A 27,793-nucleotide genomic window follows, 5' to 3' on the forward strand; every position below is an offset into this window, starting at 1 on the left:
ATTGCCTGATTTGGTGACCTTTTAATATAGAAAACGAATACATTCACAGTAGAAACGATTTTTTGAAAACTCATACAGGGACTGATATTTTTGTATATGATCCCCTTTTAAATCTACACAATTTTTAATCATTGTTTCTTCTTCTTCTCTACACCATCTAGTTATCGGCGATCACTGGTTCCCACGTTCCTCCGCCCTCCTTTAGGGGTGAGTATCCCTCGCTTCCCCCTCTTCCCGACGCATGTGGGGGGGGGGAATACTGTTGTGCGGCTGTTCTGTTCAGAGCTGTTGTGCGGCAGTTCCCCTTACAAAAGCTCCGAGCGGTGCAATATGGTTTTGCGCAGCTAGATGGAGCCTGCGCGTGCCGGTGGCATCCCGCGACCATCACTGGACATGCCCGGCGCCACACGCGGTTGCGTGTGAGGTCATGGGTTGCTCGCGCCTGAGATGTCCCCCGGGCATGCGCGCCACATCAGGGCGTTGCTACAGTGATGACAGTATTCTGCCGAGAAAGTACCCCTCGGCGGATAAGGACCCCCCTCTACTGCACAGGCGCAGCACTTGCGCAGTAGGAGCCGGCGGAAATAGCCACAGCCGAATAGAATAGAAATCAGCTGTACACGGCGCCTGTAAGAGGTCCCCTCGCGGGCTCGCTTCGCTCGCCACGCTTCGGGCACGGCCTCGCTTCGCTTGGCACTTTTTTATTCTCCCTCTAGGTCCACTTGGATGGTGGACTAATATATGTATAAACAAGGGTTGTGGCGCTTCCTATGGGGTACTGGATGGGAGGGGTGTTAGTAATGTACACGTGTGGTTCTCTCAATGAACCCCAATACAGGTACCTGGTATCTACCAGGGACAAACTATGTTACCGTACGGGTATGTATGTCTATGGTTAGATATACACACATACATCCATATACACCCGCTTATATCAACAAAAATAATAATAATAATAATAATTCTGAAGATGGTTCATTCAGACCTAATTAAAAGAGGTGTGGGCTGGTTCATTCAGACCTAATTACAAGGGGTGTGGGCTAGAGCCCCTGTGGCTGTGATACATATGCCACCACTAGGTAATCATGTGTGTGTAACCTTATAATTGCTCTACTGCAAAAATAATCCAAAATAATCCAAAGTAATCCAAACACTCTGCTCCCGTGCAAAGTGAACATACATAAATGAGCATACATAAAAAATGTGTTACCCAAACATTACATATAATAATCAAATGAACATAAATGTGATCAAATTAAGTGCAAAGGAGACCAGTAATTAGTGATAATAGTCCATAAAATAAACTTGTTCAAATCCAGTATTCCAAACAATTTCGTGACTTGGGTGCTCTCGGGTAATTCCTGTGACTTTAGTGCTCCCCCTTCAGATCCCCACTCACCAGATGCAACAGCCCCGTAAAGGGGCAACCAGCATGAGATGTCTCTTTCACGATCTCCGGACACGAGCTCTAGCTGGAACGCAAGCAGAGCGTACACAGCTCCTCTCAGCGGTGCGCGCTTTCCACCTTGCTACGGGTCTGTTCTCAGGCTTCGGTCTGAGTAGTTTTTTTATATATTTTTTATATATTTTTATGGTTTATGTACTTTATTTTGCCTAATTACTCCGCTGCTTGTTGATGGAGTTTTTTGAATAAAGCCTTTTACATATTACACCATGGAAGCTTCCTATTTTTCCTTTCCATGAGGGAGCCCTTGTGAACATTCTACCTATTAGAAAGCCACCTGCATACCCGGGTCTGGGAATCTATTGGGATAACCAACGGATACCATCCTGCAAAGTCCGCCAGATCAGCGTGGAAAAGAGATCGTGAAAGAGACATCTCATGCTGGTTGCCCCTTTACGGGGCTGTTGCATCTGGTGAGTGGGGATCTGAAGGGGGAGCACTAAAGTCACAGGAATTACCCGAGAGCACCCAAGTCACGAAATTGTTTGGAATACTGGATTTGAACAAGTTTATTTTATGGACTATTATCACTAATTACTGGTCTCCTTTGCACTTAATTTGATCACATTTATGTTCATTTGATTATTATATGTAATGTTTGGGTAACACATTTTTTATGTATGCTCATTTATGTATGTTCACTTTGCACGGGAGCAGAGTGTTTGGATTACTTTGGATTATTTTGGATTATTTTTGCAGTAGAGCAATTATAAGGTTACACACACATGATTACCTAGTGGTGGCATATGTATCACAGCCACAGGGGCTCTAGCCCACACCCCTTGTAATTAGGTCTGAATGAACCAGCCCACACCTCTTTTAATTAGGTCTGAATGAACCATCTTCAGAATTATTATTATTATTATTATTTTTGTTGATATAAGCGGGTGTATATGGATGTATGTGTGTATATCTAACCATAGACATACATACCCGTACGGTAACATAGTTTGTCCCTGGTAGATACCAGGTACCTGTATTGGGGTTCATTGAGAGAACCACACGTGTACATTACTAACACCCCTCCCATCCAGTACCCCATAGGAAGCGCCACAACCCTTGTTTATACATATATTAGTTCACAGAGAATCCTTTTAGGAAGCTCTTTTAAGGGAGGCAGCACACCTAATTTAGTGTCCTAAGCGCAGCTTTTTGTTCTCAATTTCACTTGGATGGTGGGGCTTCAACCTGGACCCAGGGCGCAGGCGCCGTGTACAGCTGATTGAAGTTTTTCATCTTCGGCTATTTTCGGCGGCTCCTAGTCGTTCGTACTGAGCAAGCGCTGCATCTGCGCAGTACAGGGGGGTCCTTATCCGCCGGGGGAACTTTCTCAGCAAGACAACGGCAGCTACCAGGGGTTTTCGTTACCCTCCAGAACGCAGAGGGAGCCACGCCATAGCGGTTATTTTGGCCCCTGGGACTGGGGAGATTGGGGGGGGGGATAAGTGTTGTGGCAGCTGATGCCAATTACTCCACTCAAATCACACATATAAACCAATCAATCCCTAGCTAACCTCTCTGAAATCCCTGGGTGGTGATTCAAGATACTGACACACTGACAAACTTATGTTTAAGGTAGACAGACCATCTGCGTTGATTTGGGTTGTTAATTTTCATACCTAAATCACAAATTTATACTAGAACTAATTGAAATTTTCATACATACATTTTCACCTTTAAATCTTAGAATCATGGAAGCCGGTGTAAGGTTTTTATGGCTGCAACAACTTACACCCCTCATTTTTGGAATTTATTTATTTTTAGAATGATTTAAGGTAAAATTAATGTTTTCTCACTCTGTCACCACACTTATATTATCTCATCAGCTTTTTGCACTTTCATGCACTTTTCCAACTTTTGATTATCACCCATTTTTCAATAATTTTTGGTTGTTTCATGCACTTTTACAGATTGGCACACTCACTTATACACATGTATACATCATACATACACATTTCTCACCACTTCACTATAACATTTTTCACCACTTTATATTAAATTTTCGTATAATCCATTACCACATCACTCATTCAGTTATCACACCAATTACACCTTTTTTTTGGTCACATAATCATAATAATAACCCTTGGCACACTTTCTTTACAATCAATTAATGAATTCAATTCATACACACTGTTTAACATTCAATCAACCTCACCCTATTAATAGCTAACTGTATACACCTTCTCTGTAAACCAACTAACTAATCCATACACACTGATCAACATTCAATCAACCCTACATCATCATTGGCCAACTACACCTGGGTTAAACCATATGGGGGTGCATATGCATAATTACCGGCCAATCAATCATAACCCAATCTAACACAGGTTTGATTCTGCACATGTGTAATTACTGGCCAAATAATTATTATTCAAGCTAATATAGATTCAATACTACCATTTTTTTTAATATATAAAGCAATAGGCCAGAAACGTGCTGTCTGACATTTCTTGCATTCACTATAACTCAAAAAAATCTTTTTCTAATTTTGGAATTTAGAAAAGCTAAGGGTGCCGCTGGCTTCCCTCCTCCCCCCAACCAGACCCCTATGTTTCCCCTGGTCCTTTAAAGGGGTGACTCCTTGTAAGCTGTGTGGAGGTGGGGGTTGTTGCCTCTGTCGATGGTGGAGGAATACTGTGGGGGCTTTCTGGGATCGCCGTGACTGGAAGTGGTTTTTAGAAGAACAGCAATTTATCCAATTGTGACATGAGTTTTTCTCGTAAAGAAGTAGTGAATATGCACTTTTAACTCCACAATATGAAATTAGTATATAGAATATAAAAAGAGGGGGGAATTATGGGACTTTATATGAGGCCAGGGCATCCGCCGTAGATAGCCTCCATCCCTATTGAATTGATAAAGAAAAGGAATTTGGGACTTTATATGAAGCATGCGGCCGAATTGAACTACATGAACAGAGAATGGCTGGTGTGTGTACAAAGATAGAAATAAATAACCCAATCACATAGTGTTATGGCATGTACATAGTGACATAACATGAACCAGTATCATGATTATACCATTTATTAGATATAGCAATCATATAGTAATAAAAGTAACATAGGTAACATGAGTGTATATATACTCCCATGTATCCAATGGGTGTCCGCCAACGTCATGCAGGACGGCTGACTAGGGGGAGGAGGCGCCCGTACCCGAGTGGAAGAGAACCACCCGGCATGAGGCGCCAAAATTCCCCCATCAAGAACCGCCCAGATTGAAACAACAGTGCGCGGCGTCATGACGTCATCTCGACGTCACACGCGGGACGCTGAATGCGTGGCGTAGATGCACAGTAAGGACGTCCACCCAATCGCCCGCGTCAACCAGGGCGGAGGGGGAAGGGGAGGGCCCCAAGTGCGCATCGCAGCTCCTGGGAAAGAGATCCCCAAAGTAGTGCCCAACGGCCCAGTCCACCATCACAGCACAATCACAGACATCAAGAAGGAGTGTATCTATCTGGGAACATAGCAGAGTAAATAGGATCACTCTCCTAACCCCTCAAGAGTAAAAACTAATGAGCCAGAAATCACAAGAGAGATATATAGTATTAATTGTAATAAATAGACTATTAATGGACAATACCAAGAATTGGAAATATATATGGTAGTCGGGAACGCAGACTTCCATCCCTAATATGTGTATAAAAAGAGGGGGGAATTGTGGGACTTTATATGAGGCCAGGGCATCCGTCGTAGATAGCCTCCATCCCTATTGAATTGATAAAGAAAAGGAATTTGGGACTTTATATGAAGCATGCGGCCGAATTGAACAACATGAACAGAGAATGGGTGGTGGGTGTACAAAGATAAAAATAAATCACATAGTGTTATGGCATGTACATAGTTACATACCAAGAACCAGTATCATGATTATATCATTTATTGGATATAGCAATCATATAGTAATAAAAGTAACATAGGTAACATGAATGGTACATAACATTAACAACATGATGTCAAAAGAGAGGGAGGCCACCAGATATAAATTTCTATGTTCACGTATTTATAATAAGTTCATAAAATACTTGGTAAAGGCCAGTATAAAACAGTAGAATAATAAACATGTTGTGGAATATCACTCTTGGATAAAATTGGTATTAAGGGCATCTCTATAGCTCAACGCGTTTCATGGATACCTCCAATCTTCAGGAGCAGATGCAATAATCTATAAACATAACATAAGGTAAGTTGGTGGAACTGACCAATTTAACAAGAGGGAAATTGCAACATACAGGGGCTTGAGAGGCAGAGAGAGCAGAAGTATTAATGAATAACAACGATGTTATGGATATATCACCCATAGACAACTTAAATTGAGCTGTGATTGCATGCGACAGCACAATGGGCCAGGACCCACTGGGGAACAGTCATCCTCCCGGCAGCTGAGGCGGCACAACCCATGGACAAGAATTGAAAAACCAGTGTGGAAGGGAGATACCTGAGGGGTGGCAACCCAATTGCCTAAAAAGTGAAAAATATAAACATAAAATAAAAATAAAATGAAATGAAAATATAGTAATAGGAAATATGAGTAAAAAAGGGGTAGTGCTGATGTATGTTGGGAAATAGGTGATAAAAAATGGAGAAGATCACATCGTAATCCATGATAGTATACCAGTGATAACTATGGTATAGGTATTGTAACAAAGGTGGGGTGATCTCCTAATAGACATAAGTGGTAAAATATGATGGTGCACCATATTAGTGCAGTAATAGTGAAGAATGCACTAGCAACCTACCCAAATAACTAGAAATGTAAAAAAAGAAATTAAATAAAATGTAACAAAGGGTGATTACCTTGGTATAGCAAAAATTCCCGTGTGACCTGACTGGTGCTGTTGTAGCCGTGAACACCGCTCAACAAGGACCCAACTATTCCACATGGGGTGGAGTGTATATATACTCCCATGTATCCAATGGGTGTCCGCCAACATCATGCAGGACGGCTGACTAAGGGGAGGAGGCGCCCATACCTGAGTGGAAGAGAACCGCCCAGCATAAGGCGCCAAAATTCCCCCATCAAGAACCGCCCAGATTGAAACAACAGCGCGCTGCGTCATGACCATCACAGCACAACCACAGACATCAAGAAGGAGTGTATCTATCTGGGAACATAGCAGAGTAAATAGGATCACTCTCCTAACCCCTCAAGAGTAAAAACTAATGGGCCAGAAATCACAAGAGAGATATATAGTATTAATTGTAATAAATAGACTATTAATGGACAATACCAAGAATTGGAAATATATATGGTAGTCGGGAACGCAGACTTCCATCCCTAATGTATGTATAAAAAGAGGGGGGAATTGTGGGACTTTATATGAGGCCAGGGCATCCGCCGTAGATAGCCTCCATCCCTATTGAATTGATAAAGAAAAGGAATTTGGGACTTTATATGAAGCATGCGGCCGAATTGAACAACATGAACAGAGAATGGCTGGTGGGTGTACAAAGATAAAAATAAATAACCCAATCACATAGTGTTATGGCATGTACATAGTTACATAACATGAACCAGTATCATGATTATACCATTTATTGGATATAGCAATCATATAGTAATAAAAGTAACATAGGTAACATGAATGGTACATAACATTAACAACATGATGTCAAAAGAGAGGGAGGCCACCAGATATAAATTTCTATGTTCACGTATTTATAATAAGTTCATAAAATACTTGGTAAAGGCCAGTATAAAACAGTAGAATAATAAACATGTTGTGGAATATCACTCTTGGATAAAATTGGTATTAAGGGCATCTCTATAGCTCGACGCGTTTCATGGATACCTCCAATCTTCAGGAGCAAATGCAATAATCTATAAACATAACATAAGGTAAGTTGGTGGAACTGGCCAATTTAACAAGAGGGAAATTGCCACATACAGGGGCTTGAGAGGCAGAGAGAGCAGAAGTATTAATGAATAACAACGATGTTATGGATATATCACCCATAGACAACTTACAATTGAGCTGTGATTGCATGCAACAGCGCAATGGGCCAGGACCCACTGGGGAACAGTCATCCTCCCAGGAGCTGAGGCGGCACAACCCATGGACAAGAATGGAAAAACCAGTGTGGAAGGGAGATACCTGAGGGGTGGCAACCCAATTGCCTAAAAAGTGAAAAATATAAACATAAAATAAAAATAAAATGAAATGAAAATATAGTAATAGGAAATATGAGTAAAAAAGGGGTAGTGCTGATGTATGTTGGGAAATAGGTGATAAAAAATGGAGAAGATCACATCGTAATCCATGATAGTATACCAGTGATAACTATGGTATAGGTATTGTAACAAAGGTGGGGTGATCTCCTAATAGACATAAGTGGTAAAATGTGATGGTGCACCATATTAGTGCAGTAATAGTGAAGAATGCACTAGCAACCTACCCAAATAACTAGAAATGTAAAATAAGAAATTAAATAAAATGTAACAAAGGGTGATTACCTTGGTATAGCAAAAATTCCTGTGTAACCTGACTGGTGCTGTTGTAGCCGTGAACACCGCTCAACAAGGACCCAACTATTCCACATGGGGTGGAGTGTATATATACTCTCATGTATCCAATGGGTGTCCGCCAACGTCACGCAGGATGGCTGACTAGAGGGAGGAGGCGCCCGTACCCGAGCGGAAGAGAACCACCCGGCATAAGGCGCTAAAATTCCCCCATCAAGAACCGCCCAGATTGAAACAACAGCGCGCTGCGTCATGACGTCATCTCGACGTCACACGCGGGACGCTGAATGCGTGGCGTCGATGCACATTAATGACGTCAACCCGATCGCCCGTGTCAACCAGGGCGGAGGGGGAAGGGGAGGGCCCCAAGTGCGCATCGCAGCTTCCGGGAAAGAGACCCCCAAAGTAGTGCCCAACGGCCCAGTCCACCATCACAGCACAACCACAGACATCAAGAAGGAGTGTATCTATCTAGGAACATAGCAGAGTAAATAGGATCACTCTCCTAACCCCTCAAGAGTAAAAACTAATGGGCCAGAAATCAAAAGAGAGATATATAGTATTAATTGTAATAAATAGACTATTAATGGACAATACCAAGAATTGGAAATATATATGGTAGTCGGGAACGCAGACTTCCATCCCTAATATGTGTATAAAAAGAGGGGGGAATTCTGGGACTTTATATGAGGTCAGGGCATCCGCCGTAGATAGCCTCCATCCCTATTGAATTGATAAAGAAAAGGAATTTGGGACTTTATATGAAGCATGCGGCCGAATTGAACCACATGAACAGAGAATGGCTGGTGGGTATACAAAGATAAAAATAAATAACCCAATCACATAGTGTTATGGCATGTACATAGTGACATAACATGAACCAGTATCATGATTATACCATTTATTGGATATAGCAATCATATAGTAATAAAAGTAACAAAGGTAACATGAATGGTACATGACATTAACAAAATGATGTCAAAAGAGAGGGAGGCCACCAGATATAAATTTCTATGTTCAATAAGTTCATAAAATACTTGGTAAAGGCCAGTATAAAACAGTAGAATAATAAACATGTTGTGGAATATCACTTTTGGATAAAATTGGTATTAAGGCCATTTATTGGATATAGCAATCATATAGTAATAAAAGTAACATAGGTAACATGAATGGTACATAACATTTTGTTTAAAAGATTTGAAATCAAGCATATGTAAATACATACGTGCGGGCGCAGCCGCCGATAAGATGAAATTTAGAAACAATGTACAGAAAAAGCATTGAAACGGTATACAGTATTGAGTTATATCCAAATATACAGACTAAGATATAACACGTTCTACTCTGTTGAGTGCGGGTAATCCTATATGATATTTCTTGGGAAGGTTATGGTAGGTTAAGTATGGAGGATAATGATCGAGTCGTATATCACTGATTCGTAAGTCAGGTATACAAGTTGGTAGTAAAGGTAGAAAAATCTAATTTGGGAGAAGAGTGGGTATCATCTTGAGATGGGTATCTAAGGTGGGTGGGGGGGAAGAATGCACATCAAATCATTGGTGATGGTTTAGGTGAGTACATTAAGTATCTGTGTAAACGTAGGGGGGGGGGGAGGAGGGGGGATGGGAGTGTAGTAAGGGGATACGGGTGGGAGAGTTACAGAGTTGCTGCAGTTCTGCCACAGCTCATGTGTTGCATTCAGATCATTATCTGTTTGTAGGGATCAGTGGTGACAAAGTGTAGCCAACATGCCCAGGTTTTGGTGAATTTAGTTGGCGTGTCCTTGGTTTGATGTATGAGGTCTTCCATGACCTTTGTTTTTTGTATACAAGTGAACCAATCTTTCATGGTCGGTGGGTCTGTAGAACGCCATTTGAGAGGGACACACATTTTAGCTGCGTTGACCAAATGCATAGTAAGAGAGCGAAAATAGGCAGGTATCGGAATTGTTGAGTGATGAAGTAGGAATTGGGCAGGTGTAAATTCCAGTGAGTATGTGGTTATTTGGTGTATAAATCTGTGGACTTCTCTCCAGAATGGTTGAATTTCTGAGCAGGTCCACCAAATGTGTAGGAGTGAACCCTTTTCTTTTTTGCATCTCCAACAGTTCTGGGAGATTTTTGGATCAATTTGGTGCAATATATTAGGTGTACTGTACCATCTGGAAAGTATTTTGAAAGCGTTTTCCTGTATTTGTACATTTAACGAACCTTTGTGTATTAGAGTGTATACTTTATCCCATTCAAGATCTGTGAGATCTATAGAAAGATCTTGTTCCCACTTTCGAATGGTCCAATGTTTCTTAGGTGTATGAGTGGTAAATAATAGGGTGTATATTTGAGAAATAAGGTGGCTTTGGGCTTCCTCGCTTAAACATAAGTGTTCGAACTTGGTAGTGCATCTAGACCAGTCAGGTCTGGGTTTATTAAAGACATGTCTCAGTTGGACGTATGTCCAGAAGGGAAAAGTGCCTATCTTCATTTTAGTTGCCAGAGCGGATTGAGTTAAAAGGTGATCACCATGAAAGAAATGTTCTGCACGAACAGTTGGGTAGGGCCAGTGGTCAACTAAAAAGGAGATATGCATTCCCGGTGTAAAGTCTGGATTTAAGCGAAGAGGTGTCATAGGGCCATGTAGTGAAGAAATTTATTTTTTGCAAGTCATGTGGAATGAGGCTAAAGTTGGGCTAATTAGCGGGTGGGTTTTAGATTGGGAGGGAATGAGTCGGGGTTCAGTCCACGGGAGCTGTGCTATTGGTAGGTTCGATAATGCTTGTTCTATGTGTATCCAATCCTTGTGTTTAGAGTGTATGTTCCAATCTACGATCCTGGCTAGGTGACATGCTTGTTGGTATTTACGTATGTCTGGGAGTCCTAAACCTCCTAGGAGTTTAGGAGTGGTCAGTCTCATGAAGTCTAATCTTGGTCTTTTTTTGCCTCAGATAAAATCTGTGCAAGCCTTTCTGTAAGTAGCTTGTGGAAGTTTAATTGGGATTGTTTGTAGAATGTATAAGATCCTGGGAAGGATATTCATCTTGATGATTGCAATTCTTCCGAACCATGAAAAAAGTCCAGTGTACCAGTTTTTCAAATCAATTATTATTTTTTGTAGCAGTGCAGCATGGTTTAGGGAGTATAGGTCATCTAGAGAAGTCGGTAGTTGTATGCCTAGGTAGGTAATTGCGCGGTTGTTCCATTTGAACGGGAAATTGTTTCGACATTGTTGGCATGTTTCATGGTTAAGTGAGACGTTAAGGGCAGTCGATTTGGAAAAGTTTATTTGCAGATTAGTTAGAGTTTTAAAGGTTTGGAAGTCTTTGAGTAAATTTGGGATTGTTGTAAGCGGTTCCGTAAGAAAGAGGAGGATGTCGTCTGCAAAGGCTGCTAGTTTATATGTGCGGTGTTTTACATCTATGCCCTTAATATCCGGATTGGCTCTAAGGCGATTCAATAGTGGTTCAAGGGAGAGGATAAAGATTAAAGGGGAGAGAGGGCATCCCTGACGGGTTCCATGCGACACGGAGAAGGCATCCGACAGACGGCCGTTCACTCGGACTCTTGCAGTGGGATTTGAATATAGGGCTAATATGAAGTTCAACATTGTCGACGGGAGGCCTATAGCCCTTAGAGTTTCTGACATATAGTCCCAGGCCAGTCTGTCGATTGCCCTCTCCGCGTCGAGCGAGAGCATGAATCCCTTAGTATGCGTAGACGTAAGCCAGTGGTGGACATTAATGGCTTTGAGAGTGTTATCTCTCGCTTCCCTCCTCGGGATAAAGCTGACTTGGTCAAGATCTATAAGTTGTGGTATTAAAGGAAGGAGTCGGTTCGCTAGGGTTTTTGCATATCATTTAAGGTCAACGTTGAGTAACGAGATGGGTCGGTAATTGCTAACTAAAGAGGGGTCTTTGTCTGGTTTCGGAATTACAGTTATGTGGGCAGTTAGAAGATCTCGTGGTGGTTCCGTAGGGGTAGCGAAAGAGTTATAAGCTGTCAAAAAAGCCGGAGTGAGTATTTTCGTGTATGTTTTATAATACCCGGTAGTTAAACCATCGGGACCAGGGCTTTTGCCCGGTTTCATTTGTGTCAATGCCAGGTTGACTTCTTCAGTTGTTAAGGGGGATGCTAGGTCTTGGGCTGTTGATTCTGAAATTCGCGTTGGGCCATATTGTTCCAAGAATTGAACTATCATTTGTTTCCTAGTGGAGCCATCAGTAGATGGTTCTGAGTTAGGGAGATTATATAATTTATTGTAAAATTTGACAAATTGTTTAGCTATGTCAGGGGTCGCGTTCAATTTTTTTCCGGACGGGTCTATAACGGAATGTATCGTCATGTCAGATTTTTTCGTTTGTATGGCTCTTGCCAAGAGTTTACTGGCTTTGTTGCCATGTTCATAGAATGTTTTTTTAGAAAGAACGTAGTTGCGTTGAATTTGCTGGTCGATTAGGTTTAACAGGTCTTTTCTAGCTTGTATCAGATCTGTCATAATGGTTAGGGCTTGAGCGTGTTTGTGTGTGTTTTCGAGTTTGTGGATCCGAGTAATTAAGTCAGAATATTGTTTCCGCCGTTCTCGATTACGTTTGGCAGCTGCCGCTATGAAAGTGCCTCTAATTACACTTTTATGTGCTTCCCAGTTAGTAAGCGGAGAAGTATCACTGGGTTTATTTTCGAGAAAGAAGTGTTGCAGCTGCTGTTCAACTTCTGCAGCGATAGTGGGATCTGTCAGTAAGGATGGATCTAATCTCCATATTTTTGAACGCGGTGAGGTATCAGGGAACTTCAGTGTCAGGGAGTTGGGGTGGTGGTCTGAGATAAGCATTGGGTCAATGGAAGTTTGATGGAGCATGGGTAGGTCTGTTTGTGATAAGAATAGGTAGTCTATCCTTGAGTATCGGTTGTGAGGTATTGAGTAAAATGTATAGTCTTTGCCGTCAGGGTTTTTGGTGCACCAAGTATCATGGAGCAATAAGCATTGGAGTTGGGATTTAATTGTCTTTAGGGCTGTATATGGTAGCGATGAGGTGCCGGTGGATGTGTCTTGGATTGGAGATAGCGGGGCATTGAAATCTCCTCCTAGTACTAGAGTGCCTTCCTGGAAGGTTGTTAAGAGATCAGTTATGGTCCGGAAGAATGGTACTTGGCGGGCATTTGGTGCATATATATTCGCCAAGGTGATTGTCTTGCCGAAAAGTGAGCCTTTCAGAAAGAGGTATCTACCCTCTTTATCCATAAGTGTGTCACTGAGCTGGAAAGGGCAGCATTTTGCAATAATTATCGAGACCTCTTGATTTGTGTGAGGGATTGGTTGCATGATATGCCGTGGGGTATTGAAAATTTTGTAGTTTCGGCGTGGCATCGGAGCGGAAATGCGTTTCCTGTATGAATACAATGTCAGCTTTGCTCCGAGACATGGTTAGGAGGAGTTTGGAGTGTTTTTCTGGGGTATTGAGACCCCGGGCATTAAGGGAAACGAGTTTCACCAGGGGGTTGGTTGTATCAGGGGAGGCTGTGGTCATTTTGGGCGTATATTAATGTATCTGATAGTACTGTAAGAGCTGCTGCAGAGAGCGTGGTTAAGAGGGTTTGGGGGTAAGAATAGGTTAGTGGAGTGGGGTGGGTATATTGTGGTAGAAAGAAGAAGAGGATCCGGCTTTAAGCGAGATCCCTATCACCTATATCTCGGTGAATGGGGTCGCGATTACAGTCGTGCCGGTATAGGTCAGTGGGATTTTTCGTATGCAATGGAAGAGGAATTAAAGATTTGTATGTGTCCACTGTGTGAGAGTTGGTCTGACACCGGAGAGAATTTGGACGAGTATAGAGACAATGTATATTGAGGTCCTTCTCACCATCAGCCAGAGCTCATGGTGGTGGAGTTATGAAGGAGATATTATAGTTGCCGGAGGGAGTGTGAAGTTCGGGGGATAGATTGTATGGTAAGTCGCGTCTAAGGGTTAGGCATGGAGTCGTCAGCGACAGCTGTTAAGGGAGAGAACCGTGTGAAAGAGACAGTTGCAGGTAGTGGGTACATATGAGGATTCCACCTAAGTGTCAACTAATATGAAAAGCAGTGAAGAACAATAACGAGAAGGAGCTCTGTCCTAGCCAACAACAATGTTATTCTATCATTTAGAAACAATAATAAAAAGTGCCCATTATAGAGCAAACCTTGTGTTATTAGGATTGTAATAACCATCAACAGGGCAATAACTGCTTGTATGATGAACAAAACAAAAAGAAACACCTATGACCCAACTTGAGTGTGAGATATGAGCAAAGCCAAGGTATAAACTCGGTCGGAGTACATCAAAACCCTTGGCTTGAATACACGTATCTATATGGATTGCATAAGTGTTATAGTGTTGTAGGTTTTATAGAATATATTAAGATGCTAGCAATGGTGATGGGATCGTGTCCAGTCCACCTTAGGGGGTTTTTAAGTGTAGTGTGCGTATAATAAGAGTGGTGTGGTCTGAAGTCTATAGGCAGTGTCAGTGTACCTGTTGTGTCAGTAGAGGGCGCTACATGTTCAAATTATATAGGATATAGTGAAATATAATGTGTTAGCACACAGATCGATGGTAAGAGTTAAAGGAGCCAGTGCTGAGGCGTTAAAATCTAGGAACTCCCTTAACTGTTATCAGTGTGTGGTGTAATTTTGTAAAACTTGTCTATTACAGTAGTTTCGGTTATCTTAAGTGCTTAACATATTACCCTTACAAAACTTAGCTTTGTAGGAGGAGATTTCGTAGTTAAGATTCTATTTCCCTTTCTTTTTTTCTTTTTTTAATTTTTATTTTATTTTTTTTTTTTTTATATTTTTAAATTATTTTCCCTCCCTTTCCTTCCTGTGTTGTTTGAGATTGTCAGTCTGTATACTTAGCTGAGATCTGTAGACACGGAGGAGAGTATAACGATCCGTGTGAGCTGCCTGCCGTCTGTAGCAAGGTATCATCCTCTTCTTAATGTCCAGGGTATCTTCAGTCACTAGTATATTCAAGCGTTATAGGAACTGGAGTGAAGACTGTGAACAGCTGCTTATAACTCCTGGCGTGTGCACATACATCAGTAGGTCTGGTAGGAAAGTCATCCGTGTAGAAAGTAGGGCTCAGTGTTTTATGTGCATGGACGGAAAGAGATGATAGGAGAGGAATTGAAGGCGTTGGTTCTTTCTTCTTGCGCAGACATCTTGGATCGGGACAGTGAAATTCAGTGGTCCCTGCATGCTCGCCGAGGTAAGGGCGCTGTCATAGGACTCGAGGGGGGGGTGATGGAGCCCCGAGGTGGAGTGAGATCTGACAATGGACGGTGAACGTCGTCGGCGGAAACTTGTGTTGTGGGCTTCCATTGGTTCTGCCTCTGGTGAGCGGTGTGCATGAGAGGGTAGTAGGATACATACAAGTTGGGGACCGACACGAGCGGGATATCCAGGGTATGGCAGAAGTTTTCTAAGTCCTCCGGAACTCTCAGCAGTGCAGAGTGTCCTTGATGGGAGGCTAGGAGGCCGAACGGAAATTTCCATCTGTAGCGGATCCCTCTGGTCCGCAGTACATCCAGCAGAGGTCGTAAATCTTTGCGATGTTTCAGCGTGATGGCTGAGAGATCTTGGTAGATGTAGATAGAGCGGCCCTCGTGTTCCAAGTGTATCTTATGATTGCAAAGTCATTGATGTGACATATAACGTCCCGTGGGGGATCAGTGTCTCTGCCTCGGGGACGGAGTGCCCTATGAATTCGTTCCATAGCGATTAAGGAATGCCTTGGCCGGTCTAGGAGGCAGTTAAAGAGATCCGTAACGGCAGGGAGAATCTGGTCTTGTTCTACGGATTCGGGGAGGCCTCTCACCCGCAAATTGTGCCCCTGTTATCGAGATCTTCGACATGACGCTGAAGATCTCTAAGTTGTAAGGTATGTCAATCTACTCGGTGGTGAATCTTTTTTACCGCTGTTTGCTGTTGTGCCGTAGCATGTTCGACCCGGTGCATTCTTCCTTCAATGGCCTGTATTTCATGGCGCAGATCCGAGATGGCCGAGAACAGGGTGTCTTTTATGTCAGTAGCTACCGCCTGGAGATCTAGCAGGTTAGGTGGACGATGAGATGCCAGTCCATGTTCAGCAGATGAGGTGGATCGATCGGTCAGGGTAAGTAGAATCTCGTTGTGTTCTAGAGCAGAAGCTGAGGCGGGAAGGGGAGCCGCCATGTTAGCTCTCTGGGATCTGAAAATCTCCGGGATTGTGTAGCTCGGGGAACCCGCGGTTCTCCTCGGAGATCTGGATCTGGATTGTGAGCTTCCGCGGGAAGAAGTTCCCATAGCGGGTAGCAAGTTTTAGTCAGAAATCCCCATGGAATGCTGATTGTAAGCTGTGGTGAGACGGAGCCTGAGGTTTAAGCAGCCATCTTCTCTCGAGGCAAACCACACCCTCCGGTACATAACATTAACAACATGATGTCAAAAGAGAGGGAGGCCACCAGATATAAATTTCTATGTTCATGTATTTATAATAATTTCATAAAATACTTGGTAAAGGCCAGTATAAAACAGTAGAATAATAAACATGTTGTGGAATATCACTCTTGGATAAAATTGGTATTAAGGGCATCTCTATAGCTCAACGCGTTTCATGGATACCTCCAATCTTCAGGAGCAGATGCAATAATCTATAAACATAACATAAGGTAAGTTGGTGGAACTGGCCAATTTAACAAGAGGGAAATTGCAACATACAGGGGCTTGAGAGGCAGAGAGAGCAGAAGTATTAATGAATAACAATGATGTTATAGATATATCACCCATAGACAACTTACAATTGAGCTGTGATTGCATGCAACAGCACAATGGGCCAGGACCCACTGGGGAACAGTCATCCTCCCGGGAGCTGAGGCGGCACAACCCATGGACAAGAATGGAAAAACCAGTGTGGAAGGGAGATACCTGAGGGGTGGCAACCCAATTGCCTAAAAAGTGAAAAATATAAACATAAAATAAAAATAAAATGAAATGAAAATATAGTAATAGGAAATATGAGTAAAAAAGGGGTAGTGCTGATGTATGTTGGGAAATAGGTGATAAAAAATGGAGAAGATCACATCGTAATCCATGATAGTATACCAGTGATAACTATGGTATAGGTATTGTAACAAAGGTGGGGTGATCTCCTAATAGACATAAGTGGTAAAATGTGATGGTGCACCATATTAGTGCAGTAATAGTGAAGAATGCACTAGCAACCTACCCAAATAACTAGAAATGTAAAAAAAGAAATTAAATAAAATGTAACAAAGGGTGAATACCTTGGTATAGCAAAAATTCCCGCGTGACCTGACTGATGCTGTTGTAGCCGTGAACACCACTCAACAAGGACCCAACTATTCCACATGGGGTGGAGTGTATATATACTCCCAAGTATCCAATGGGTGTCCGCCAACGTCACGCAGGATGGATGACTAGAGGGAGGAGGCGCCCGTACCCGAGCGGAAGAGAACCACCCGGCATAAGGCGCTAAAATTCCCCCATCAAGAACCGCCCAGATTGAAACAACAGCGTGCTGCGTCATGACGTCATCTCGACGTCACACGCGGGACGCTGAATGCGTGGCGTCGATGCACAGTAAGGACGTCCACCCGATCGCCTGCGTCAACCAAGGCGGAGGGGGAAGGGGAGGGCCCCAAGTGCGCATTGCAGCTCCCAGGAAAGAGATCCCCAAAATAGTGCCCAACGGCCCAGTCCACCATCACAGCACAACCACAGACATCAAGAAGGAGTGTATCTATCTGGGAACATAGCAGAGTAAATAGGATCACTCTCCTAACCCCTCAAGAGTAAAAACTAATGGGCCAGAAATCACAAGAGAGATATATAGTATTAATTGTAATAAATAGACTATTAATGGACAATACCAAGAATTGGAAATATATATGGTAGTCGGGAACGCAGACTTCCATCCCTAATATGTGTATAAAAAGAGGGGGGAATTGTGGGACTTTATATGAGGCCAGGGCATCCGCCGTAGATAGCCTCCATCCCTATTGAATTGATAAAGAAAAGGAATTTGGGACTTTATATGAAGCATGCGGCCGAATTGAACAACATGAACAGAGAATGGCTGGTGGGTGTACAAAGATAAAAATAAATAACCCAATCACATAGTGTTATGGCATGTACATAGTTACATAACATGAACCAGTATCATGATTATACCATTTATTGGATATAGCAATCATATAGTAATAAAAGTAACATAGGTAACATGAATGGTACATAACATTAACAACATGATGTCAAAAGAGAGGGAGGCCACCAGATATAAATTTCTATGTTCACGTATTTATAATAAGTTCATAAAATACTTGGTAAAGGCCAGTATAAAACAGTAGAATAATAAACATGTTGTGGAATATCACTCTTGGATAAAATTGGTATTAAGGGCATCTCTATAGCTCGACGCATTTCATGGATACCTCCACTCTTCAAGAGCAGATGCAATAATCTATAAAAATAACATAAGGTAAGTTGGTGGAACTGGCCAATTTAACAAGAGGGAAATTGCAACATACAGGGGCTTGAGAGGCAGAGAGAGCAGAAGTATTAATGAATAACAATGATGTTATGGATATATCACCCATAGACAACTTACAATTGAGCTGTGATTGCATGCGACAGCGCAATGGGCCAGGACCCACTGGGGAACAGTCATCCTCCTGGGAGCTGAGACGGCACAACCCATGGACAAGAATGGAAAAACCAGTGTGGAAGGGAGATACCTGAGGGATGGCAACCCAATTGCCTAAAAGGTGAAAAATATAAACATAAAATAAAATAAAAATAAAATGAAATGAAAATATAGTAATAGGAAATATGAGTAAAAAAGGGGTAGTGCTGATGTATGTTGGGAAATAGGTGATAAAAAATGGGGAAGATCACATCGTAATCCATGATAGTATACCAGTGATAATTATGGTATAGGTATTGTAACAAAGGTGGGGTGATCTCCTAATAGACATAAGTGGTAAAATGTGATGGTGCACCATATTAGTGCAGTAATAGTGAAGAATGCACTAGCAACCTACCCAAATAACTAGAAATGTAAAAAAAGAAATTAAATAAAATGTAACAAAGGGTGATTACCTTGGTATAGCAAAAATTCCCGTGTGACCTGACTGGTGCTGTTGTAGCCGTGAACACCGCTCAACAAGGACCCAACTATTCCACATGGGGTGGAGTGTATATATACTCCCATGTATCCAATGTGTGTCCGCCAACGTCATGCAGGACGGCTGACTAGGGGGAGGAGGCTCCTGTACCCGAGTGGAAGAGAACCACCCGGCATGAGGCGCCAAAATTCCCCCATCAAGAACCGCCCAGATTGAAACAACAGCGGGCGGCGTCATGACGTCATCTCGACGTCACACGTGGGACGCTGAATGTGTGGCGTCGATGCACAGTAAGGACGTCCACCCGATCGCCCGCGTCAACCAGGGCGGAGGGGGAAGGGGAGGGCCCCAAGTGCGCATCGCAGCTCCCGGGAAAGAGATCCCCAAAGTAGTGCCCAACGGCCCAGTCCACCATCACAGCACAACCACAGACATCAAGAAGGAGTGTATCTATCTGGGAACATAGCAGAGTAAATAGGATCACTCTCCTAACCCCTCAAGAGTAAAAACTAATGGGCCAGAAATCACAATAGTATTAATTGTAATAAATAGACTATTAATGGACAATACCAAGAATTGGAAATACCGTATTTATCGGCGTATAACACGCACCGGCGTAGAACACACACCCCAATTTAGGAGAGAATTTTAAGGAAAAAAAAATCTTTTAGGAGGGAAGTTGAAGGAAAAAAAACTTACATTTAAATGCCCATCATTGCAGCCTTGTCAGTGCAGCCTTGCCCCAGTGCAGCCTTGTCAGTGCAGCCATGTCAGTGCAGCCATGTCAGTGCAGTCTTGTCAGTGCAGCCTTCCCCAGTGCAGCCTTGTCAGTGCAGCCTTCCCCAGTGCAGCCTTGTCAGTGCAGCCTTCCCCAGTGCAGCCTTCCCCAATGCAGCCTTCCCCCAATGTAGCCTTGCATCCTGTGATCCCTGCCATCCTGTCTTTCAAAATCGCCGACCGCGATTTGAAAATGGCGCCGCCGGCGCCGAAATACACAGAGCCGGTCCTCGGCTCTTCTCGGCAGCTCTCGTTTACTTTCGGCTCCACTCGTAGTCCCGAGCGGAGCTATCCGAACCTAGCCGAGTACACTCGGCTAGGTTCGGGCGGCGCTCGAGTGAAGACGAAAGTGGCCGAGAAGAGCCGAGGACCGGCACTGTGTATTTCGGCGCCGGCGGCGCCATTTTCAAATCGCGGTCGGCGATTTTGAAAATCTGACAGCTCCGGATCGCAGGGGATCGGCGAATAACACGCACCCGCGATTTTCCCCTGATTTTAAGGGGGAAAAAGTGCGTGTTATATGCCGATAAATACGGTATATATGGTAGTCGGGAACGCAGACTTCCATCCCTAATATGTGTATAAAAAGAGGGGGGAATTGTGGGACTTTATATGAGGTCAGGGCATCCGCCGTAGATAGCCTCCATCCCTATTGAGTTGATAAAGAAACGGAATTTGGGACTTTATATGAAGCATGCGGCCGAATTGAACAACATGAACAGAGAATGGCTGGTGGGTGTATAAAGATAAAAATAAATAACCCAATCACATAGTGTTATGGCATGTACATAGTGACATAACATGAACCAGTATCATGATTATACCATTTATTGGATATAGCAATCATATAGTAATAAAAGTAACATAGGTAACATGAATGGTACATGACATTAACAACATGATGTCAAAAGAGAGGGAGGCCACCAGATATAAATTTCTATGTTCACGTATTTATAATAAGTTCAAAAAATACTTGGTAAAGGCCAGTATAAAAGAGTAGAATAATAAACATGTTGTGGAATATCACTCTTGGATAAAATTGGTATTAAGGGCATCTCTATAGCTCAACGTGTTTCATGGATACCTCCAATCTTCAGGAGCAGATGCAATAATCTATAAACATAACATAAGGTAAGTTGGTGGAACTGGCCAATTTAACAAGAGGGAAATTGCAACATACAGGGGCTTGAGAGGCAGAGAGAGCAGAAGTATTAATGAATAACAACGATGTTATGGATATATCACCCATAGGCAACTTACAATTGAGCTGTGATTGCATGCGACAGCGCAATGGGCCAGGACCCACTGGGGAACAGTCATCCTCCCGGGAGCTGAGGCGGCACAACCCATGGACAAGAATGGAAAAATCAGTGTGGAAGGGAGATTCCTGAGGGGTGGCAACCCAATTGCCTAAAAAGTGAAAAATATAAACATAAAATAAAAATAAAATGAAATGAAAATATAGTAATAGGAAATATGAGTAAAAAAGGGGTAGTGCTGATGTATGTTGGGAAATAGGTGATAAAAAATGGGGAAGATCACATCGTAATCCATGATAGTATACCAGTGATAACTATGGTATAGGTATTGTAACAAAGGTGGGGTGATCTCCTAATAGACATAAGTGGTAAAATGTGATGGTGCACCATATTAGTGCAGTAATAGTGAAGAATGCACTAGCAACCTACCCAAATAACTAGAAATGTAAAAAAAGAAATTAAATAAAATGTAACAAAGGGTGATTACCTTGGTATAGCAAAAATTCCCGTGTGACCTGACTGGTACTGTTGTAGCCGTGAACACCGTTCAACAAGGACCCAACTATTCCACATGGGGTGGAGTGTATATATACTCCCATGTATCCAATGGGTGTCCGCCAACGTCATGCAGGACGGCTGACTAGGGGGAGGAGGCTCCCGTACCCGAGTGGAAGAGAACCGCCCGGCATAAGGCGCCAAAATTCCCCCATCAAGAACCGCCCAGATTGAAACAACAGCGCGCGGCGTCATGACATCATCTCGACGTCACACGCGGGACGCTGAATGCGTGGCGTCGATGCACAGTAAGGACGTCCACCCGAACGCCCGTGTCAACCAGGGCGGAGGGGGAAGGGGAGGGCCCCAAGTGCGCATCGCAGCTCCCGGGAAAGAGATCCCCAAAGTAGTGCCCAACGGCCCAGTCCACCATCACAGCACAACCACAGACATCAAGAAGGAGTGTATCTATCTGGGAACATAGCAGAGTAAATAGGATCACTCTCCTAACCCCTCAAGAGTAAAAACTAATGGGCCAGAAATCACAATAGTATTAATTGTAATAAATAGACTATTAATGGACAATACCAAGAATTGGAAATACCGTATTTATCGGCGTATAACACGCACCGGCGTATAACACACACCCCAAATTAGGAGAGAATTTTAAGGAAAAAAAAACTTTTAGGAGGGAAGTTGAAGGAAAAAAAACTTACATTTAAATGCCCATCATTGCAGCCTTCTCAGTGCAGCCTTGCCCCAGTGCAGCCTTGTCAGTGCAGCCATGTCAGTGCAGCCATGTCAGTGCAGCCATGTCAGTGCAGCCTTGTCAGTGCAGCCTTCCCCAGTGCAGCCTTCCCCAGTGCAGCCTTCCCCAATGCATCCTTCCCCAATGCAGCCTTGCATCCTGTGATCCCTGCCATCCTGTCTTTCAAAATCGCTGACCGCGATTTGAAAATGGCGCCGCCGGCGCCGAAACACACAGAGCCGGTCCTCGGCTCTTCTCGGCGGCTCTCGTTTACTTTCGGCTCCACTCGTAGTCCCGAGCGGAGCTATCCGAACTTAGCCGAGTACACTCGGCTAGGTTCGGGCGGCGCTCGAGTGAAGACGAAAGTGGCCGAGAAGAGCCGAGGACCAGCACTGTGTATTTCGGCGCCGGCGGCGCCATTATCAAATCGCGGTCGGCGATTTTGAAAATCTGACAGTTCCGGATCGCAGGGGATCGGCGTATAACACGCACCCGCGATTTTCCCCTGATTTTAAGGGGAAAAAAGTGCGTGTTATACGCCGATAAATACGGTATATATGGTAGTCGGGAACGCAGACTTCCATCCCTAATATGTGTATAAAAAGAGGGGGGAATTGTGGGACTTTATATGAGATCAGGGCATCCGCCGTAGATAGCCTCCATCCCTATTGAATTGATAAAGAAAAGGAATTTGGGACTTTATATGAAGCATGCGGCCGAATTGAACAACATGAACAGAGAATGGCTGGTGGGTGTACAAAGATAAAAATAAATAACCCAATCACATAGTGTTATGGCATGTACATAGTGACATAACATGAACCAGTATCATGATAATACCATTTATTGGATATAGCAATCATATAGTAATAAAAGTAACATAGGTAACATGAATGGTACATGACATTAACAACATGATGTCAAAAGAGAGGGAGGCCACCAGATATAAATTTCTATGTTCACGTATTTATAATAAGTTCATAAAATACTTGGTAAAGGCCAGTATAAAACAGTAGAATAATAAACATGTTGTGGAATATCACTCTTGGATAAAATTGGTATTAAGGGCATCTCTATAGCTCAACGTGTTTCATGGATACCTCCAATCTTCAGGAGCAGATGCAATAATCTATAAACATAACATAAGGTAAGTTGGTGGAACTGGCCAATTTAACAAGAGGGAAATTGCAACATACAGGGGCTTGAGAGGCAGAGAGAGCAGAAGTATTAATGAATAACAACGATGTTATGGATATATCACCCATAGGCAACTTACAATTGAGCTGTGATTGCATGCGACAGCGCAATGGGCCAGGACCCACTGGGGAACAGTCATCCTCCCGGGAGCTGAGGCGGCACAACCCATGGACAAGAATGGAAAAATCAGTGTGGAAGGGAGATTCCTGAGGGGTGGCAACCCAATTGCCTAAAAAGTGAAAAATATAAACATAAAATAAAAATAAAATGAAATGAAAATATAGTAATAGGAAATATGAGTAAAAAAGGGGTAGTGCTGATGTATGTTGGGAAATAGGTGATAAAAAATGGGGAAGATCACATCGTAATCCCTGATAGTATACCAGTGATAACTATGGTATAGGTATTGTAACAAAGGTGGGGTGATCTCCTAATAGACATAAGTGGTAAAATGTGATGGTGCACCATATTAGTGCAGTAATAGTGAAGAATGCACTTGCAACCTACCCAAATAACTAGAAATGTAAAAAAAGAAATTAAATAAAATGTAACAAAGGGTGATTACCTTGGTATAGCAAAAATTCCCGTGTGACCTGACTGCTGCTGTTGTAGCCGTGAACACCGTTCAACAAGGACCCAACTATTCCACATGGGGTGGAGTGTATATATACTCCCATGTATCCAATGGGTGTCCGCCAACGTCATGCAGGACGGCTGACTAGGGGGAGGAGGCTCCCGTACCCGAGTGGAAGAGAACCGCCCGGCATAAGGCGCCAAAATTCCCCCATCAAGAACCGCCCAGATTGAAACAACAGCGCGCGGCGTCATGACATCATCTCGACGTCACACGCGGGACGCTGAATGCGTGGCGTCGATGCACAGTAAGGACGTCCACCCGAACGCCCGCGTCAACCAGGGCGGAGGGGGAAGGGGAGGGCCCCAAGTGCGCATCGCAGCTCCCGGGAAAGAGATCCCCAAAGTAGTGCCCAACGGCCCAGTCCACCATCACAGCACAACCACAGACATCAAGAAGGAGTGTATCTATCTGGGAACATAGCAGAGTAAATAGGATCACTCTCCTAACCCCTCAAGAGTAAAAACTAATGGGCCAGAAATCACAATAGTATTAATTGTAATAAATAGACTATTAATGGACAATACCAAGAATTGGAAATACCGTATTTATCGGCGTATAACACGCACCGGCGTATAACACACACCCCAAATTAGGAGAGAATTTTAAGGAAAAAAAAACTTTTAGGAGGGAAGTTGAAGGAAAAAAAACTTACATTTAAATGCCCATCATTGCAGCCTTCTCAGTGCAGCCTTGCCCCAGTGCAGCCTTGTCAGTGCAGCCATGTCAGTGCAGCCATGTCAGTGCAGCCTTGTCAGTGCAGCCTTGTCAGTGCAGCCTTCCCCAGTGCAGCCTTCCCCAATGCAGCCTTCCCCCAATGCAGCCTTGCATCCTGTGATCCCTGCCATCCTGTCTTTCAAAATCGCCGACCGCGATTTGAAAATGGCGCCGCCGGCGCCGAAATACACAGAGCCAGTCCTCGGCTCTTCTCGGCGGCTCTCGTTTACTTTTGGCTCCACTCGCAGTCCTGAGCGGAGCTATCCGTACCTAGCCGAGTACACTCGGCTAGGTTCGGGTGGCGCTCGAGTGAAGACGAAAGTGGCCGAGAAGAGCCGAGGACCGGCACTGTGTATTTCGGCGCCGGCGGCGCCATTTTAAAATCGCGGTCGGCGATTTTGAAAATCTGACAGCTCCGGATCGCAGGGGACCGGCGAATAACAGGCACCCGCGATTTTCCCCTGATTTTAAGGGGAAAAAAGTGCGTGTTATATGCCGATAAATACGGTATATATGGTAGTCGGGAACGCAGACTTCCATCCCTAATATGTGTATAAAAAGAGGTGGGAATTGTGGGACTTTATATGAGGTCAGGGCATCCGCCGTAGATAGCCTCCATCCCTATTGAATTGATAAAGAAAAGGAATTTGGGACTTTATATGAAGCATGCGGCCGAATTGAACAACATGAACAGAGAATGGCTGGTGGGTGTACAAAGATAAAAATAAATAACCCAATCACATAGTGTTATGGCATGTACATAGTGACATAACATGAACCAGTATCATGATTATACCATTTATTGGATATAGCAATCATATAGTAATAAAAGTAACATAGGTAACATGAATGGTACATGACATTAACAACATGTTGTCAAAAGAGAGGGAGGCCACCAGATATAAATTTCTATGTTCACGTATTTATAATAAGTTCATACAATACTTGGTAAAGGCCAGTATAAACCAGTAGAATAATAAACGTTGTGGAATATCACTCTCGGATAAAATTGGTATTAAGGGCATCTCTATAGCTCAACGTGTTTCATGGATACCTCCAATCTTCAGGAGCAGATGCAATAATCTATAAACATAACATAAGGTAAGTTGGTGGAACTGGCCAATTTAACAAGAGGGAAATTGCAACATACAGGGGCTTGAGAGGCAGAGAGAGCAGAAGTATTAATGAATAACAACGATGTTATGAATATATCACCCATAGGCAACTTACAATTGAGCTGTGATTGCATGCGACAGCGCAATGGGCCAGGACCCACTGGGGAACAGTCATCCTCCCGGGAGCTGAGGCGGCACAACCCATGGACAAGAATGGAAAAATCAGTGTGGAAGGGAGATACCTGAGGGGTGGCAACCCAATTGCCTAAAAAGTGAAAAATATAAACATAAAATAAAAATAAAATGAAATGAAAATATAGTAATAGGAAATATGAGTAAAAAAGGGGTAGTGCTGATGTATGTTCCCGTGTGATAAAAAATGGGGAAGATCACATCGTAATCCATGATAGTATACCAGTGATAACTATGGTATAGGTATTGTAACAAAGGTGGGGTGATCTCCTAATAGACATAAGTGGTAAAATGTGATGGCGCACCATATTAGTGCAGTAATAGTGAAGAATGCACTAGCAACCTACCCAAATAACTAGAAATGTAAAAAAAGAAATTAAATAAAATGTAACAAAGGGTGATTACCTTGGTATAGCAAAAATATAGCAAAAATTCCCGTGTGACCTGACTGGTGCTGTTGTAGCCATGAACACCGCTCAACAAGGACCCAACTATTCCACATGGGGTGGAGTGTATATATACTCCCATGTATCCAATGGGTGTCCGCCAACGTCATGCAGGACGGCTGACTAGGGGGAGGAGGCTCCCGTACCCGAGTGGAAGAGAACCGCCATTTGAAAATGGCGCATAAAGCGCCAAAATTCCCCCATCAAGAACCGCCCAGATTGAAACAACAGCGCGCGGCGTCATGACATCATCTCGACGTCACACGCGGGACGCTGAATGCGTGGCGTCGATGCACAGTAAGGACGTCCACCCGATCGCCCGCGTCAACCAGGGCGGAGGGGGAAGGGGAGGGCCCCAAGTGCGCATCGCAGCTCCCGGGAAAGAGATCCCCAAAGTAGTGCCCAACGGCCCAGTCCACCATCACAGCACAACCACAGACATCAAGAAGGAGTGTATCTATCTGGGAACATAGCAGAGTAAATAGGATCACTCTCTTAACCCCTCAAGAGTAAAAACTAATGGGCCAGAAATCATAATAGTATTAATTGTAATAAATAGACTATTAATGGACAATACCAAGAATTGGAAATACCGTATTTATCGGCGTATAACACGCACCAGCGTATAACACACACCCCAATTTAGGAGAGAATTTTAAGGAAAAAAAAACTTTTAGGAGGGAAGTTGAAGGAAAAAAAACTTACATTTAAATGCCCATCATTGCAGCCTTCTCAGTGCAGCCTTGCCCCAGTGCAGCCTTGTCAGTGCAGCCTTGTCAGTGCAGCCTTCCCCAGTGCAGCCTTGTCAGTGCAGCCTTCCCCAGTGCAGCCTTCCCCAGTGCAGCCTTCCCCAATGCAGCCTTCCCCAATGCAGCCTTGCATCCTGTGATCCCTGCCATCCTGTCTTTCAAAATCGCTGACCGCGATTTGAAAATGGCGCCGCCGGCGCCGAAACACACAGAGCTGGTCCTCGGCTCTTCTCGGCGGCTCTCGTTTACTTTCGGCTCCACTCGTAGTCCCGAGCGGAGCTATCCGAACTTAGCCGAGTACACTCGGCTAGGTTCGGGCGGCGCTCGAGTGAAGACGAAAGTGGCCGAGAAGAGCCGAGGACCAGCACTGTGTAT

At 43.6% G+C, this 27,793-nt stretch overlaps 1 protein-coding gene across 2 annotated transcripts in view; it reads left to right on the top strand.

Moving 5' to 3' along the window:
• The window catches only part of LIN7B (lin-7 homolog B, crumbs cell polarity complex component), a 685,864-nt gene that overhangs the window by 598,975 nt on the left and 59,096 nt on the right, over positions 1-27,793 (top strand). Inside the window, exon 7 of one of the 2 annotated variants that reach the window (XM_073602296.1) lies at positions 162-207. The exons of the other annotated variant lie outside the window; for it this stretch is intronic. Within the exon in view, the coding sequence (XP_073458397.1) occupies positions 162-207 (46 nt within the window). The remainder of the gene's footprint in view (positions 1-161; positions 208-27,793) is intronic. 2 annotated transcript variants of the gene reach the window in all.

Source organism: Aquarana catesbeiana, linkage group LG10 (genome assembly GCF_042186555.1).
Source record: "Aquarana catesbeiana isolate 2022-GZ linkage group LG10, ASM4218655v1, whole genome shotgun sequence".
NCBI lineage: Eukaryota > Metazoa > Chordata > Amphibia > Anura > Ranidae > Aquarana > Aquarana catesbeiana.